The 17,887-nt window shown below is 41.1% G+C and overlaps 1 protein-coding gene across 6 annotated transcripts in view; it reads right to left on the bottom strand.

Annotated features, from left to right (window-relative positions):
* GSTCD (glutathione S-transferase C-terminal domain containing) overlaps nt 1–17,887 on the bottom strand; it is a 196,373-nt gene that overhangs the window by 117,358 nt on the left and 61,128 nt on the right. For all 6 annotated transcript variants that reach the window (XM_073571819.1, XM_073571814.1, XM_073571815.1 and 3 more), the window contains 4 exons: nt 16,934–17,358; nt 14,008–14,445; nt 7,818–8,069; nt 2,003–2,096 (listed from right to left, as the gene is read on the bottom strand). In XM_073571819.1, the coding sequence (XP_073427920.1) occupies nt 2,003–2,096; nt 7,818–8,069; nt 14,008–14,445; nt 16,934–17,353 (1,204 nt within the window). In that variant the 5' untranslated portion in view covers nt 17,354–17,358. The remainder of the gene's footprint in view (nt 1–2,002; nt 2,097–7,817; nt 8,070–14,007; nt 14,446–16,933; nt 17,359–17,887) is intronic.

The raw sequence follows: 17,887 nt of genomic DNA, 5'->3' as shown, positions 1-17,887 counted from the left end.
CTAAGCGGCCACTTCACTCTCACTTCCTTTAGATGAAATGGAAACCCGAAGAAAAGAGAGCTGCTGCTCTTTATCTCTCTCTGAATGCCAGTTACGTAGAATGTGAGAGTGAAGTGACAACTTATTGGCTGCTGGGCCCACATGACATAACGTCCCGCAAGCTTCAACGTACACATCACTGAAACGGCACCAGCACCAGGAGGTGAGTATTGGCTGTTTTTATTTCATAGCTGTTCACATCTCTTGATCTCTTGTATGTTTTTTGTATGTGATGTATTTTTCCATTATCATTTTAGTAAACAATATTAGTTTATTTAGCCATTGTGTGAATCCATCCATCTTTAACCCAACTAGAGAGGACAACTTGGACCTGGCTCCCTAGAAAGCTGTCGAGTGTATCATGTACCTCCTAAGAAAGAGAGAGAGAGAGAGAGAGTGCAGTAAAAGAAAGAAACCCCATAGTACACTTAACCAGCTGGCCTGGATACTCAGAAGTAGGATCCACTAAAGACTATCTCCAGCAGGAGGAGGGTTTATATAGTAGCAACTGCAGTGTGATAGGCCAGTCTAGATAAATAAAAAAACACCTGCTGTCTGAAAGGAATGGACAAAGTCAAAAAGTAATCAGCACTCAGTGACAGAACCTGCTGTGGCTCAGCGGAAAGACACGCCAACAACAGAGCACAGGGCCACCCGATCGAATCCCAAGGCATGACAAGAGCTCATCATAAGAGATAAATAATAAGATATTTGATTTGTTGAATTTTTAGAATTATTTACAAGTGATGGGTGTCTCAATATGGAAACTGCTGCTGGTACCAACCTATTGTGCGGTACCACCAGCGGAACACCGTCGCACCACACAGAAACACACACACACTCTATACGCCACACGCACCACACACACACACTCACCCTCACACCCATACACTCACACTCTCATATACTCACACTCAGACACACACACACACAGCCTCTTGCGCGGTACCACCAGCGGAACACCGTCGCAGGCACAGTGAATCATTCGGCGGCAGATGCGCCTCAGTGACGTCAGCGGTAATCACTGAGGCTGCACAGACTCCCTGCCTGACCCGCAGTGAACTGACAGCGTGGGAAAGTATTCAGAAACTTTCCCACGCTAATCAGTTCATCTCCGGTCAGGCGGGGAGGCAGCTTTTCCTTCATTCCTCCGTGGTTTACAGCCGGGCCTGTTGCTTTAGCACCAATACATTTTCTTCACTATGTACAGACAAAAGCAGCATCTCATCATTCATTCAACAATTACCTAGTTTATTATTATATAGAAATACAGGTAAATCTGTAAAAGAGAGTAATGTAGTATTTGCATTTAGCTAAATAGTGGTCCCCCAGAGACAATGTTCTTGGTGGGCCCTTTCCAACTCAGTACGACACTGCTGCACCATGGTCCTTTTCTTTAACCTATTCCCATATTCTAAACAAGCGAGGGTGAGAACAATGAATACCTACATGAAAACCTACAAAGATACATCTCAAAGCCTGTACATCGAATCAGGACATTTGGTGGCATCTGGATCAGAAAGGTTTTGACGAGTTTATGAAGATTTGTGCATATAATCATAGTCATGTATAAACTGCACATCTTGCACTTTTACAGGTTTCTGACTGCTTGGGACAAGTTTTTAGCCCAAAACATGAATTTTTTAGCATTTGCTTAGAAAACGCTTTGATACAAAATCACATGTGAGACATCTTATTCGTATGTGTCAGAAGTTCGAAAACTGTCCTGGCAAATCAATAAAATGGTTGAAAGAGAAATAACAGCCAGGTTTACAGTTAACTAAATGCTGGTTATGTGGTGCGTATGTAGGGAGATCCAAGTCCATTCCCTGTATAGGTTTCTATAAATTTATGGAACGTTTGATGGAAAGATGAAAAATTACACATGTCATGTTCAGTTGACTGACATATTATTAATCCAAGTTCCAATATATTCAGTCTAGCGAGGAATATTCACACTTACCTTCAGCTGGGCTTACTGCTGCAGGAAGACTACCCCAGTCAATAATTTGGGATGGGCAGGGATGGGGAGAAAAGACCACCTCAATGCCATGTTCCTGAACAAGAATGAATACAAATTAAGGCAAAAGACAAGTACATGTGCTTCAATCCCTAGAAAGCTACGATAATGGGGAAGGTAGACAGATACTTTAACAGATACGAAATTCAAGAGCCTATCATAGTCTCCTAACATATTCTTCAGGTTTCTCTAGGTTACAAATTAGCACTTAAAGGGAGTCTGTCAGCAGCTTTTGCCACCTCATCTGAGAGCAGCCTGATGTAGGCAAAGAGAAGCTGAATCTAATGATATATCACTTAGATTATTGGGTGCAGCTGTTCTCAAACAATAAGAGTCTTAGATTTAGTAATGAAGCAGAGCTTAGAAAGCTGCCCCCGCCCACACCAGGCTCTGTATGTACAATGTCTATAAACAGTGAGCTGCTAAACATAGGAGGGGCGGAGTCAGACTAGCAAGCATGCACTGCTGTAGTTTGGGCAATGATAATCACTAAGTGATAAAACCTTCATTGAAAGTAAACAACAGAACACAGTCTGTAATGTGACACATTGTTGAAATCTGTGTTGTAATAGCAAAAAACTTGCTGACACATTCCCTTTAAAGTCACTATGAACTGAAGAATGGATAATACAACAATACAATGGAATCAGAAATTCTACATGAATTTTACAATAAACTTAAAGAGGGTTTTTGGACTTTAGACAAACTTCTGAATCTCTTTATGTGATTGCAGATTACTGAATTGTGACAATGTGCACAATGTCATGGTTTCCCTGCATTCACTGTGCCACTGGGTGGTCATGTGAGCACAAGTATGCTATTTGCAAATTTGTGGTCACATGATGACGAGATCATCTGCTTAATAGAACACTTAAGTGGATACGAGTCTTATCGGCACTTGACAGCTAATGTGCAAAGTGCGTAGCTGCAGCCGTGTGACTGAACGCTTGTTTTGGGTCATGAGGTCAAGACTACACAAAAATAAAAATATAGGGCCTGATTTATTAAGAGTGGCGCCACATATGCCAGTTTTAATGAAGCGGTGTTTTGGAGTATGATGCACCAAATTAATTAAGAAGTACACACCAGTTAATGAATTTGGCACATCTTCTCAGTGACGTGAGCCTATGTGAGCCCAGCAAGAAATGCTACTCCAGTCAGGGACAGGAGTAAAGTTTCCAATGCAAGAACGCCGGCACTTTGCTGAATTTGACCAGCGGGCGCATCCAAGCTCCATATAGTGCCAGCTCCACTCCTTTTGGTGGTGCATCAAACTTGTGTGATAAAGTCGAAAGTCGGCTTTGTGTTACCAGGTGTTTCACAAAACTTTTACGACTTTTCAAAGTGTTTTACACTTTGCTGAATCAGGACATTAATTTTTAAATAGTATTTTTTTTTAATAGGTAACAAAGAACTACTGATGGACTGCATGACAAATCGTTACATAGGTCAGATGTCCCAAACTTTAATTCTTACACTACAACAGGCATAGAGGTAAATTATACAAGCCTGGCTGCCAGTAGCCCTCATTATATGGAGTGCACTGCATAGAAAATCAGTTCAAGGGGAGGGGAGCTGTATAAATCTGACATTTTATGTGAATGAAGGGAAGCAGGGTTTTCTGAACTGGGTTTAAAAAAAACAGTCTGTACTCCAGAATGTTGGTCAAACGCTGTCCTCACAGTGTAACTCCAGAAAGAGTGAAAATTTTCCGATCCTTCCCCCCCAGGTTACGGCAGTCCCACTAACCACTGTATGATCAGATCACCACAATACAGTAACATTTCGGTAATATTAACATTTACCTTTTTCTTCTATAATATTTATTTTACTGTCTTTCAAGTCTCAGCCAAAAAGTAAATGAGTGCAGAGCGTGGAATGTCGGCAGCACGTTGCTTTCATTAGCAGTTGCTTAGGATCTGTTATCTAACAAAATAACCAAGTACAATTTCTGAAAGTTCTCGGAAAACATAGAGGAGGCCAAAAACCTGTTTAAAGGGAAACTCCACCACTGAAACACAATGGACAGATATCCAACAATTATGTACTATATTGCATTACTTTTTTACTCTGTTCTATAACTATATACAAAAGAATATTTTTACTAATTTAATTTATTTTACTAATATACTTTGATGATGTCCTGTTTGTCAGTTCCAGGTCACCCGTCTGCTGATGAACCGTTCAGATGCCTCAAAAGTCTCTTCGGCACACAAAAGTAATGTCAGTAATTACGTCTGCAGTCTGGGCTGTGCGCTCGTCCTCCCCAACTGAACATGTGCACAACAACTTTCTCAGTTGCAGAGAAGAAAAGCCCAGCAGATGTCATTGCTGAATTTGCACTCGGATGCCCCTCGGGAGTCTTTGGCCATAACTGGTAGACTTGGCCTCAGCATGGAGTGTTGAACACTGGCAGATCTGTGTCCTTCCATTTTAGTGGGATCAATAGTTTAATGACTTTTTTAGCCAACCTGAAAGCTTGTGATTTGAACCAAAATAAAATGGTTTCTGGACTAAGTGAGATCTCAAGATGGTATATATTCTAAATTATACTATGGTCTGCCTCCCAAATTTGACGGAGGATAACATGAAATACAATTTTTCCCATCAAATTGATGGAAAGCAAGATGGAACCACAAGGACCTCATTGTCCAATAAGTAAATTCAACACAACTACAGAAAAAAGAGTAGACCACATATCCAAATATTATACATTGGACTATTGCGGCTAAGCAAAATTTACAAAAATGTGGTTCATCAAAGTGTATGCCCACTGCCACGCCACGGTAACCTTCTGCAGGTGGTTTCTGCTCTATTAAGGCCATCAGATGTACAACCATGCAACTGCAGGGGAATGAGACAGGCTCTGGGCCCACCATTCCACAAAGCAACAACGGCTGCCCAACAGCCCCATAGCCAGTGAACACTTTACAAACTCATCTTTTCGTGTGGTCTCAGACAAGAAACTCAGAGAATAGAGGTGGTAGCCTTTTTGTTATTTCCTGCTAACTGAAAAACATCTGAGCCAAAGGGGTGCAGTTCTGGTATCAAGGATAAACAACTAATTATTTAAAAGATACTTTATTAACAATTCTTTAAAAAAATTGAGAAAATCTCAAAAAAGGCACAAAAAATTGCTGATCAACTTTTACAAAAAATCCAGCTTAAATCAAATATATGATACCATGTCAGGTGGGGACACATGGTATCATCATTAACCCGCTACAACAGTAAATATTACAGGGATATGACCCACAAAACAAGAGGGGGGGGGCACAATCAATTTAACTATATCCATCTAATTCAAAATTCTCTTACAAAACTGATTTAACCCTTACCACCCCTCACAGTATGCCATGTGTGAAAAAATATTGATTAAATGTCCCCACCTGGTAAAAATCACACACATGACTCTAGGTGGATATATAGGAGCCTCATCATACCCTTAAAGGATTCACTCCCCATGGTATCATATAAAATCATAACGGGTTGCCACACTCATGATTCCCCTTTGATAATTTAATATAACAAACTAATTTTTTCGTAAGGGTCAATAATTATGACCATAGCAATTCCATAACTCATCTCCTAGATCTATGGAGAATCCAAGGTTTTCCTGTACTATTAACAATGAGGACAATTAGTTAGCCGATATCTGCCATATTGGGTCATCTTCAAATGAAGCACCCATACGTGAGTCGATCATTCAGGCCCCTCGGGGCCACGGATTCCATCTTAAAGATCCATCGGGCCTCTTTTTGTAAAATCAATCTATCCCAATCACCCTGTCTGCTACTTTGTTTTACCACTTCCAAGACGCAGAAGGAAAGAACATCTCCATTGCCCCCATGATTCTCTCATATATGATGGGCCACAGGGGTGTCTCTCTTATTTCTTATATCGCCCAAGTGCTCACTTATCCTCCTCCTAAACTCCCTTTTGGTTTTAACAATATAATTTTTTGGACAAGAGCAGGTCGCCATATATACTACTCCAACACTTTTACAATTCGTGAAATCCCTGGCAAAAAAACTTTTACCATTAGACGCACTTGTGAAATTCTTGCCGGATGTCACATATCCGCAAAATGAACAATTTCCGTATCTAAATGTACCACAAACCTTTCTCTCCAACCACGTACCCTCCTGTCTAGCTCTCTTATAATGGCTGTGTACAAGTCTATCGCTGATATAACGGCCCTTGCAAAAAGTAACCTCCGGTCTTCTTGAGATCATGCCTGATAACTCAGCATCCGCCTGCAGAATGCTCCAATGTTTATTGAGAATTCTGTATATGTGGTCTACTTGGTTATCATAGGTACCTATCACTCTCACCGTATTGTTGTTCTCGACTACAGTATTAGGTTGTAATAATGTATGTCTCTCCTTACTCAAAGCATTTCTAAAAGCAGGCTCCAGGACATGATCGGGATACCCCCGTTCCCTAAACCTCTCTCTAAGCTCATAAGCCTGCACTCTAAACGTCTCTGAATTGGAGCAATTCCTTCTGGTTATAAGATATTGACCACGAGGAATACCCCTCTTGAGTGGGACAGGATGACAGCTGTCCCATCTCAAGAGAGAATTCGTAGCAGTAGGTTTACGATAAACACTTGTCATAAGGGCACCCTGGGAATCTTTTGTAATTTTTACATCAAGGAAGGCCAATTCCTTATCACTGATTTCTGAGGTAAATCTCAAGCCAATGGGGTTCACATTCAATTCCTGTACGAACCCTTCAAATTCTTCCTTTGACCCCAGCCATATAAAAAACACATCGTCTACATACCGGTGCCAGGCGGCCACTTTGTCCACCCACCATTCCTCAGCACCGGTAAAGACCATTGTTTCCTCCCACCAGCCCAGGAGGAGACTGATAGTATAGTGTAATTTGTTTCCCCATGCACTGTTATCCCATAAAAATAAGTATTTTTCCAGCTACTGTTTCTCACCCGTCTCTCATTTTGGTGGTTTGTGGCATGAGTCTTCTGATTGTGATACATTGAACTCAGCCATTTGTTGTTCTTTAATGTGATATACTCTAGACATAGAACTCAACAGGGTGAGCAGGGACAGCCACTGTGGAGCGGGGGCGCCATTTGTGTTCCAAGAGGGTGCCAACCTCCGCTGACAGGTAGGGGAGAAGTTATAGGGCCCTATAGGGTCAAAACAGAGTGTATATCCCCACCTGACATGGTATCATATATTTGATTTAAGCTGGATCTGGTACCAAGGATAAACAGAATGAGGATAATGTGGCAGTGCAGTCTGTTTCCTTTTTTTTTTTCTATAGTTAGTTGTCTTTACATATTTTATCTTTCTTGGAACCAGAACTTTACCCATTTGGCACAGGTGTCCTGAATTTGCTCTGTTCGGACAGAAAACCCTAGCACAGTGCAATAAAAATGGACCTTCAATTTCAATGGCCAACTACAAGAGGTAGTAATGGCAGATTCTATGACAGCTTTAAAATAAGGCTGAACGATTTCCTCAATATACATAACATGTAGGTTACACATAATTTGGTGACAAAAAATGTATAATTTGTGGAGAAAAGTTGGACTTGATGGACCAAGGTCTTTTTTCAACCTATCTAATGATAGGTAACTAGATATTAGTTGTTTTTAGCATATTTTAAGTACTTTTTCAGGAGGGCTTTGGAGTGAACCCACCTGAAAAAAAAAACATTTTATTAACATACACTAATGGAGTTTTCCGGTTTTGGAAAATCCCTTTCCTCAACAAACTGATGATCTTACTTTCAGCTTGGTCATGGTGGGCCTGGGACCTCCTAGAAAATGGCTTTCTGAGATGTCCTTTTCTTCGGTGTCTACTTTGAATAATGCTGCCACTTCTTGGTGCTGAGAATCCACATGAGGAAAGTGTAGAAATGTAATATTAGACGCAGCAGCGGCTTTCTGGAGACCTTGGACCTGGAGAACCCGTTCATACCAGCCTAATACTAATGGAAGTTCAGAAGTCTTCTCAGGAGAAATCTTCTGAAGAGCAACCTAAAATAAAGCATTTAAAGAGTTTATTTCTTGCATGATTTATCCCTCAAAATGAAGCCCCAAATATCCCTAAATATGTTATAATATTGCAATGTGCACATCCTATAAACCCACTGCTACGGGTTCAGAAACAGTCCAAACGATGACCTTGATACACAGTACAATGCTAAGAATATCAAGCCACAAACATTCAGTAACAGCCAGTCGAAAGGCCTTTGGACGGATGTGATGGCAAGACGATCCAAACATTAAATGGAATGTGGTATCAGACAATAACCTACAGTTTAAATATCATTTTTATGTTAAATGTAAAGAAAAAAGTTTTTTCTTAATTTTCATATTACGATATGTATTAAAAAAAAAAAATAGAAATCTTGCAATTTTCACACTGATTACTGCGGCTATTCAACACGTCTTCCTGTTCCTTTAAGAAATCCACATGTACATTAGCAGCATTGGACTGAATCACACCTTGTTTACTGTGCGTCCCCTACGGTGATTGGTGGATCCTAGGTGGTCAGCTGTGTATAAAGGGTTTTACCAGTCATTGTAATCCTGCCTCTGAAGATTATGAGGCTGCTGAAAAGTGCGTTGTAAAGAACAGGTTAGTATGAGTCTAAAGTTACCTCAGTGAAAAGTGTCAAAATTGCAAATTTTATTTAATATAGACTGTGATATAGAAAAAACATATTTAATAAAAAACCCTGACTAAATTATTGTGTGATGAAACACTCCCTTTATAAAGCAAGAGTGGGGAAAAGGCAAGAGCCTGTAAGACTTTTCTGTTGCTGCAAATCCCAGTGGAAAATTGAAGAGAAATTGGTAAAAAGAAATTAGCAACATATTCACCTTTCTGCCACTAGGAAGCATGGTGCAGTGGGGATTGATAGAATAACTATAAAAGAGGTGAAAGCATATTCTCTGGAAATAAGTATATGCTGAAGATGTCAGACATCCATAGACAACTCATCTGTGAGTGGCAACATTTAGTCACCCTGTTTCACCATAGAAAATGGTGCTACACTACAACGCTTGGTCATACCCGGCTTTGAAAAAGGTCACGTTTTTCCGTTCTTACACCTGTACATTGGCTGTTTGGAGTACAGGAGCCCTCACTGAGTCTAAAAAAGGGTTGTCCAGTGAAAACAAGTTACCCTCTATCCACAGAATATGGGATAACTGGTTGATCATTGAGGGTCCGACTGATGGGACCACCACCGAATGGCAGAACGGGGCAGAGCAGCCACTACTAGATTTATTACCTATGGGACTGCCCAACAAAGAATGAATGGAGAGGTGGTTACGCTTCATTTGTAATGGAGATAAAGTACCCAGTTCTGTTGATCGGTGCAGGTCCTAGTAGTCGGACCCTCGCTGGTCAGCAAGTTATCCTGCAAGATGGTAACTAGTGATGAGCAAATGTGCTCGGATAAGGTGTTAGTTAACACTAGTGATGAGCGAGTATACTCGTTGCTCGGGTTTTCCCCGAGCATAATCGTGTGATCTCCAAGTACTTGGATGTGCTCGGAGATTTAGTTTCTGTGCTGCAGCTGCATGATTTGTGGCTGCTAGACAGCCTGAATACATATGGGGATTGCCTGTTTGTTAGAGAATCCCCACATGTATTCAGGCTGTCCAGCAGTCGCAAATCATACAGCTACTGCGACAGAAACTAAATCTCCGAGCACATCCAAATACTCGGAGATCACATCCAAATACTCGGAGATCACACGAGCATGCTCGGGAAAACCCGAGCAACCAGTATACTCGCTCATCACTAGTTAGCACCTGAGCATGCTAGATTGAGAGTTTTCGGCGTGCTGGAATAAAATTTTCGAATTCTCGCGCCTGCATGCCCCGCGCCCGTTCCGACAGCCACAACACATGCAGGGATCGCCTATCAAACAGGCAATCCCTAACAAACATTCTCTGCATGTGTTGTGGATGTCGAACAGACGCGAGACACGCAGCGACGGGGACTCGAACATATTTTTCGAGCACGCCGAAAACACCCGGTTAGGACCCGAGCATGCTTGGATAACACCTAATCAGCACATTCGTTCATCACTAGTGGTAATGTGTTTTCACTGGACACTCCTTTACCTAGTGGACTGAAGGATGCTAAATATTACTGAGAAACATCATCAGTACCAAGGAGGTTCTGGAATTTTCTTGAGAAAAACGATAACGATCTTAAAAACAAATCTCCATCAGTAAATCAAATATCACATTTATTACTGGAAAGTAAAAAGATCCCAGCCTAGACACACATTCTCTACACAAAAGACTTCTAAGAAATCCGGCAGGATTTTTTTTTTTGAAGACTCGACACAAAATAGAATTACTTTATAGGAACACAAAATCAATATAGGATGTCATTAACTGCGGTAAATGAAAGCATGACGTGCATAAGGAAGGCCGTGTAACATGGATAAAGGTAGCGCCGAACATGAGAACAATAACGAGATCAATAAGATTATTTCATTTCACATAGCAACATCCACATGAAAATAATCTAAAAAGCTGTAAACCGGTAGTAGCGCTCCTGAGAGATGCACCTAATAGCTGCTCCTGAATAGCAGAGGAACTTGCTAATTGGGGTTCACAGCCCATTGAGTCCCGTGCGCGGGTAGAGTAAGCAATGCATTTTTCACATGTTCTAAGCATGTCGTGAATACCCGGCAGGAACTGAAGCAGGTGAGAAACCAAGGGCACAATGGAGGAGGATTTCCTCTGATGGCTTGCTTACCTAGCAGATAATTCTGTGATCTACAAAATATAAACTAACTATACATAGTTTCCCTGCACGCAAACGATTATTGAAACCGACTTTTTTGTGTTCATTAAAACAAAGGTGAGAAAATATGTACAGGTATTGGAGGCGTTTTAAAAAAAAAGTCTTGAAATTTTCACTGTGGCCACTAAGCCTCATAATACTGTCTGTACTAATTAAATCCCTTTTCTGTAGGTATTTCATTCTCATCACAGGCAGAATCACAATTAAAGGTGACACTTGTATTTTGACCCCACAGGATCACAGCATTCACAAAATGTAATGGTCACCTCCTCTCCCTCTCTGCGCAATAACCTCTGCACAGATCACAGAGCATGCCTAGAAAATTCTCCCTCAAAAAAGTCTTTTAACTATCGCTTTTCGTGTTCCATATCAAGGCCCCAAATCATAGACACTTTGTTACTATTAATATTAGAGATGAGCAGATCAATCCATGGGTCTCTGGTCCATCGGCTAGATCAGATGTACCTGGCAGCGAAAAGGAAGGACCGTCAATTTCTTACCTTCTAATGTCCACAGTGTGGCTTTTAATTAGCCAGGTCTGGTGCGACATCATTTGGCTATTCGAAAGCCGTGCTGGGAATGCCGGAAGGTAAGAGTTTTGCGGTCCGCCAATCACCACTGACCTGACCGCTGGACCGGAGTCCCGAGAATCAATCCTCTCACCTCTAATTAATATCATCCCTTTATTCCTTTCCTCCACTACTATCAGCCTTCTGTCTTTCCTCTTTTTGTGCAGTTACCACCTCCAGTGACTTTAGGTCTTGTCACTAATGGCAGCAGCACTTGCTCCATGTAATGTGTGTATTTCCAGACACAGTAAAGTTCACATTCATGGTTGGACATGCCAGTGGGAATATACATGATGGTCGTGACTGTAGTCTGAGCATGTGATATCAGAAACCACTAATTATTGAAGACGGTATCAGTAGTATTTATGGAGCCTCCGTGTCTGCACAGCTTTCACATAAGACGTGTCTACCCATGTCTTGGGAGATAACCAAGGGACTGAGGATCTGTCAGATCTCCCTGTAATGCGATAGTCTGGAGGTTCAGGTATGAAGTCATCACCTGCAAACAAAGACTGTGCCTACATCTTACCAGGAATGACAGAAAATGGCAATGTCTCCAGAACTGTATCTGCATAAAGTGTGGAAACTAGGTGAGAGGGGTTGAGCAAGTTGGAAATTTCTTTTTAACCCCTTAGTGACACAGCCATTTTGCTACTTAATCACCAAGCCAATTTTTAGAATCCTGACCACTGTCCCTTTATGAGGTAACAACTCAAGAACGCTTTAACGTAGCCCACTGATTCTGAGAATGTTTTTTCGTGACATATTGTACTTCATGTTAGTGGTAACATTTCTTCAATATGATTTGTGTTTATTTATGAAAAAAAACGGAAATATGTCAAAATTTTTTACAATTTTGAAATTTTCAAACTTTTAATTTTTATGCCCTTAAACCAGAGAGTCATATCACACAAAATACTTAATAAATAACATTTCCCACATGTGTACTTTACATTGGCACAATTTTGGAAACATTTTTTTTTGTTAGGAAGTTATAAGGGTTAAAAGTTGACCAGCGATTTCTCATTTTTACAACAAAATTTACAAAACCCTTTTTTTTATGGACCACCTCACATTTGATGTCACTTTCAAGGGTCAATATTGACAGAAAATACCCAAAAGTGATACCACGCTAAAAACTGAACCCCTCAAGGTGCTCAAAACGGAATTCAAGAAGTTTATTAATCCTTTACGTGCTTCACAGGAACTGAAGCAATGTGGAAAGGAAAAAATGAACCTTTAACTTTTTTTTCCCACAAACATTTTATTTCAGAACCATTTTTTTTATTTTCACAAGTGTAAAAAGAGAAAATGAAATACAAAATTTTTTGTGCAATTTGGCTGAATACATCAATACCCCATATGCGGGGGTAAACCACTATTTGGGCGCACAGCAGAGGTCGGAAGGGAAGGAGCGCTGTTTGACTTTTTCAATGCAGAATTGGCTGGAACTGAGATCGGAAACCATGTCGCGTTTGGAGAGTCCTTGATGTGCCTAAACAGTGGACACCCCCACAAGTGACACTATTTTGTAAACTAGACCCCCCTAGGAACTTATCTAGATGTGTGGTGAGCATTTTGAACCCCCAAGTGCTTCACAGAAGTTTATAACGTAGAGTCGTGAAAATAGAAAATCATATTTTTTCCACAAAAATGATATTTTCACCCCCAAATTTTTATTTTCCCAAGGGTAACATGAGAAATTAGACCCCCAAAGTTGTTGTGCAATTTTTCCTGAGTACGCTGATACCCCATATGTGGGGGTAAACCACTGTTTGGGCGCAAGGCAGAGCTCGGAAGGGAAGGAGCGCTGTTTGTGCCTAAACAGTGGAAACCCCCAAATTCTAATTACTACCCTAACCGCAACACACCCCTAACCCTAATCCCAACCCTAACCATAACCCTATCCACAAACTAACCCCAACCCTAATACCAACCCTAGCCCCAACCCTAACTTTAGCTCAACTCACTTTAGCCCAATTCTAAACCTAATGGGAATATGGAAATAAATACTTTTTTTATTGTATTATTTTTCCCTAACTAAGAGGGTAATGAAGGGGTGGGGGTTGATTTACTATTTTTTTTTTATTTTGATCACTGTGATAGCATCTATCACAGTGACCAAAATGAGCCAAGAGGAAAAATCTCCTATTGTTGCCGGGTGCCAGCCGGAAGAATACGCCGGCAGCCGTGGGGGGAAGCAGGAGGGTCCAGGGACACCAGGAGGTACCTGGGGGTGGGGAAATCGGGGGACACTATTTCTCTCTCCTCTGATGTGCGATCACATTGGAGGAGAGAGAAATTAAATGGAAAATCAGAGATTTTTTTTTCCGGTCGTCGTTATACCGTTAATGACAGTGATCGCAACATCGGGGTCGGTGAAGACCTACCCGAACCATGTTCTCTTGGGTTCACAGGTATGATTTGAATAATGGACCTGTGTTTCTTGGATGAGAAAATATACGCTCGTGTGACCCTAGCCTGATAGGTCATCAATAGCTAAGTCCTGTAGCATCCCTTTAACAGCAATTTGAAAAAACACCCTAATGAGCAAAATAAAATAAATTCTTACCAGAAAATGGTGGATGCATGGCAGAAGAACAACATCAGTCAGAGTAAAATATAGACCCTCAGCAAAGACATGCTCAAGAGATGGGAGGTCGGAGTTCCTTGCTTTCCTGATGTGTGCAGGTTCTCTTGTACTTTTTGATGGCACATCTTGAACACTTAGTTTGGACAAAGCTGCCATCAGTTCCAAACTTGGAGGTTTTTGAATGCTGCTCTGAGAAGTTTCTTCTCGTGCTTCCTTTCTTTCAGCAGTATCATTGGATTTCATTTGCTGCTGCATCTTCTGTCGGCGTATTTTATCATCATTGTGGACCCTTACAGGCTCACCAAGCTTTCTTTCAAGCTGAAGAACTTCTGGAGGAATAGGGGCAGAGGGGTCTTTTAGAAAGGTTTCCACAGCCAACGGGATGCTGATCTCACAGAGTCTGGTCCACTGGCTAACCTAACAGCATAAAATAGAAACATCCATATTACAAAATTAAGATAAATATACCTTTGTCACTGAAATGCTAAAACCAGATGTAGGAGTAGGTAGAAGAGAGCAAAATGTATCAACAGTCATGTCAGATCCATCTAGTGACATAACTGACCTGTTAGGTAGTGTCAAGGACAACCTTGCTGTTTGCTCAGTCTACTTAAGGAGCTTGGCAAGCCCTTTTTATTTCTTCTAAAACAGTGAGCAGGATGGGGCATTAAAAAAGGTATACTTGTTATTTTCCATGGTGGTCCTCTGTATGGTACTTCCACCGGTCTCCTTGTTTCCTCTTTGTCTGCAGTAGTGACATTTTGTTCACCTGCCCATCAATGCTGCAAGAGGAATCAAGGAGACCAGAAATTTTTGTTTTTAGACTAAGCTGTGCTGTTTTAGAGGACTTAAAAAAGAGAGGACAACCCATTGAGATTTTGCCACTTCCATAGTATGCTTAAAATAGCAGAAAAAAATAAAACAATATAAACAAGTTACACAACAAATCCATTGGCCTAGGGGGACCATCAAAAGTAGAATCTGTAGGACAGCTGTGTGTTAGGCTGGGCTCACATGAGTGTATTTCACGGTCCATGTCTGGACCACAATTCCCGGATAAACAGGTCTCTTGACCTGAACTAACAGCCTTATAGACACAAATAAGGCTGTAAGCTCAGGCTGGGAGATCTACCGTGAAATTGAATATTGTGGTCCGTATACGGATTGCGAAATACGTAAACCCGACCTTACAGCATCATTCATAGTGTCACCCACTATCGCCTCTATTTGTAGACTCAATATCTTCAAGTTGATGACAACTTTATCCCTATTTCTTATCGACAGCAAGATTAGTCTTCACCACAATGCCCCCATACAGTTCATCACAACACCATCTATTATTAGTCTGAATGCCCCTTAATGTCAGCAAAAGTCCCCCTCATTGTCATTTAGAATACTTCAAAATGCTACATGCCATACCAAGCTCTCCGACTGCCTGTCCGAATGTCCCTACAAATGGTAGACAGACAATCCCCCTTCAGCAACAATGACCCCACGGTATCCCCTATTGACAGCCTCAATGCCCCCGTGCATGAGTGATGATATATCTCACATTTCTCTGTGGCTGTACCTGTCATGTTCATTTATGTGCAAAGACAAATGGCTCGGAGGTCTGGTTTAAAAAAGGGTATTGTGACAAATGGGACCCTTTCTCTGTCTAGGATGCGGAATTCATATCTATTTGTGTAGAATGGTTGTCCCATTGATGAAGCCGGGCTTCTCCCCCAAATATAGTGTTACATAACCCCCCCCCGAAAACTGGTGATGGGACCAATACGTCATCCAGTCAGACAGAAAAATACGGCATGAAATGTTTCAGTGACGTTGGCCTCTGACACGTTACAATAACAAACATCTGACAAGCCCATCTCAATGGAGAAGGATACATTTTTGGAAATCCAATGCTGGGATGCGAGACAAAACATTTCTTCTACATTGTGAGGAGATTAGTAGCTGACATGGCAGACAGATGCAAGCGCAGCACGCTAGACGTAATTAAAGGTTAATTAAGGTAGAGTTTCTACAGCGTAGGCCGTGTCTGTTCCAACATGTCTGCCTAGATTTCTAGCCGTGTAGTCGCACGCTGCAGAACTCGCTGGCATGAAATCTAGAAACACTTACTAAGCCACAATGTATGTGCTTACATATCACGAACATGGCATTTCATCACCACAGACAGAACTTACACTTGTTGGCACACTCAACTCTTCAACAAAATCCTAATTAAAGCCAATTTACTGAATCATTACCTCAACAGGTTTCCAAAAATATTTTTTTTTGCACATTAATATTTATGTGACATCAATATTCTGCTAGAACAAAACAATAAGGGGCGCTATATCAAAGCTTTACAGCAAGAAAGAAAACAAAAAATGCTCTGAAAAGTAGAAAAATTTTTGGGCAATGTGGAGTTTGTCTTTTGTCATTTTCACACCATTTTGAAACAACTCCATCAAAATAGGTGGAGCTGGAGAGAAGTCGGGTTTGGACGGGCAAAACTCCTAAAATGTAGAAAAAAAAGCGCCGATTCTTCTTAAGCCAGAGATGCTACTTCAGTCCCTAACTGGAGTAGCATTTCCGGTAAGGTGTAGAGCAGCACGCCACTGGGGAGATGCGCCAGATTTATTAAGTGGGGTGCGCCTCTTCGTAAACTCAGGGCATTGTACTCCAGTGGAAACCCCCAAGCCCTATGTTAGCACTGGTGGGCAGAATGTCAGTATTAGAGAATCAACCCCCAAGTATCAAGTTGTGTGTGATACAGGGCACCCCACTTGGGAGCCAAAGCATGGAGCAGTAACAATAATATCAGGCACAGCACAATGATAGATTACATGGATGTACGTTCATTGGAATAGGTGTACATCTACCGAGATCCCCAAACCAAGATTAAGGATATAAAACTTACTTCAGCACAAGCCTTTAGGCAGGTCTTTTTAAACCCTAGAAGTTCGATCACATCTTTCCTGGAGGGATTGGAAAGGAATGTTCTCTGTATAATGTGTCTAAGCACCACAGCCAGACCGGCTCTACAGAACGCACCAGAGGCCTCCAGAAAAACCGGAAGACGAGAGCTCTGGACAATTGCTGGAAGATCTTTTCTGGAGATGATTGAGACGTTCAGGTTACTTGGGAAAAAACCTTCCTTGAGAGTCGTGGGGTCGTCTTCTGGTATCACTAGAAAGGTTTTCAATGTCTTGCAATCGCAATAGGACATCAGAAACAGTACAATGGATGTATGAAGAGGTAGCAATGTGTCCTCATGGTGAAGGTCAAGATCTAGGAAAAGTCGTTCTTCAGTATTCTTGATGCTCTCGTTATCTTTCATATTTACTATAATATAAAAAAAACAATTCTATATGTGAACCAACCAAACTGATACATGTATGATATTAGCTAACAGTCTTTACAATTACTGAACATCGGAACCTGACAAGGATATACAAACTTTCATAATTTTTTTTTTACTTAGACTTTTTAAAGCTCACGTTGGACAGCAGCACTCATGGACAAGCCAAGAGCAGTATGAAAGGTTTTACTCCCTAATTCTGGGTCTGTGTAGGGAAGGAAAGAGCTGCAAATGAGCCAGAGGGAGGAATCACACGGTGTTACGGCCATCTGTCCTGCCAACACCCTTCCAGTCACCGTAGAATTAAACATATGTAACAAGTTGAGCATCACTGGTTCATTCCATTCTGTCATTAAAAATCACGGAGGTCATAAAAAATACTACATTTAGTAGTGTTTGATATGGGTTGTACTCATTTCTGCATTACCTAATTTCAGTAAAACTGAAGATTTAGTAATGAAAGTTATAATATGAACTTTACTCTCATGTTATGGGTAAAAATGGTCCAGGAAA

The sequence above is a fragment of the Dendrobates tinctorius genome, unplaced genomic scaffold (genome assembly GCF_039654945.1).
Source record: "Dendrobates tinctorius isolate UK_male_01 unplaced genomic scaffold, ASM3965494v1 ptg000030l, whole genome shotgun sequence".
NCBI classification, from domain to species: Eukaryota; Metazoa; Chordata; class Amphibia; order Anura; family Dendrobatidae; genus Dendrobates; species Dendrobates tinctorius.
Note: the sequence above shows the minus strand (reverse complement) of the source record. Positions and strands in the feature narration are given on the sequence as shown.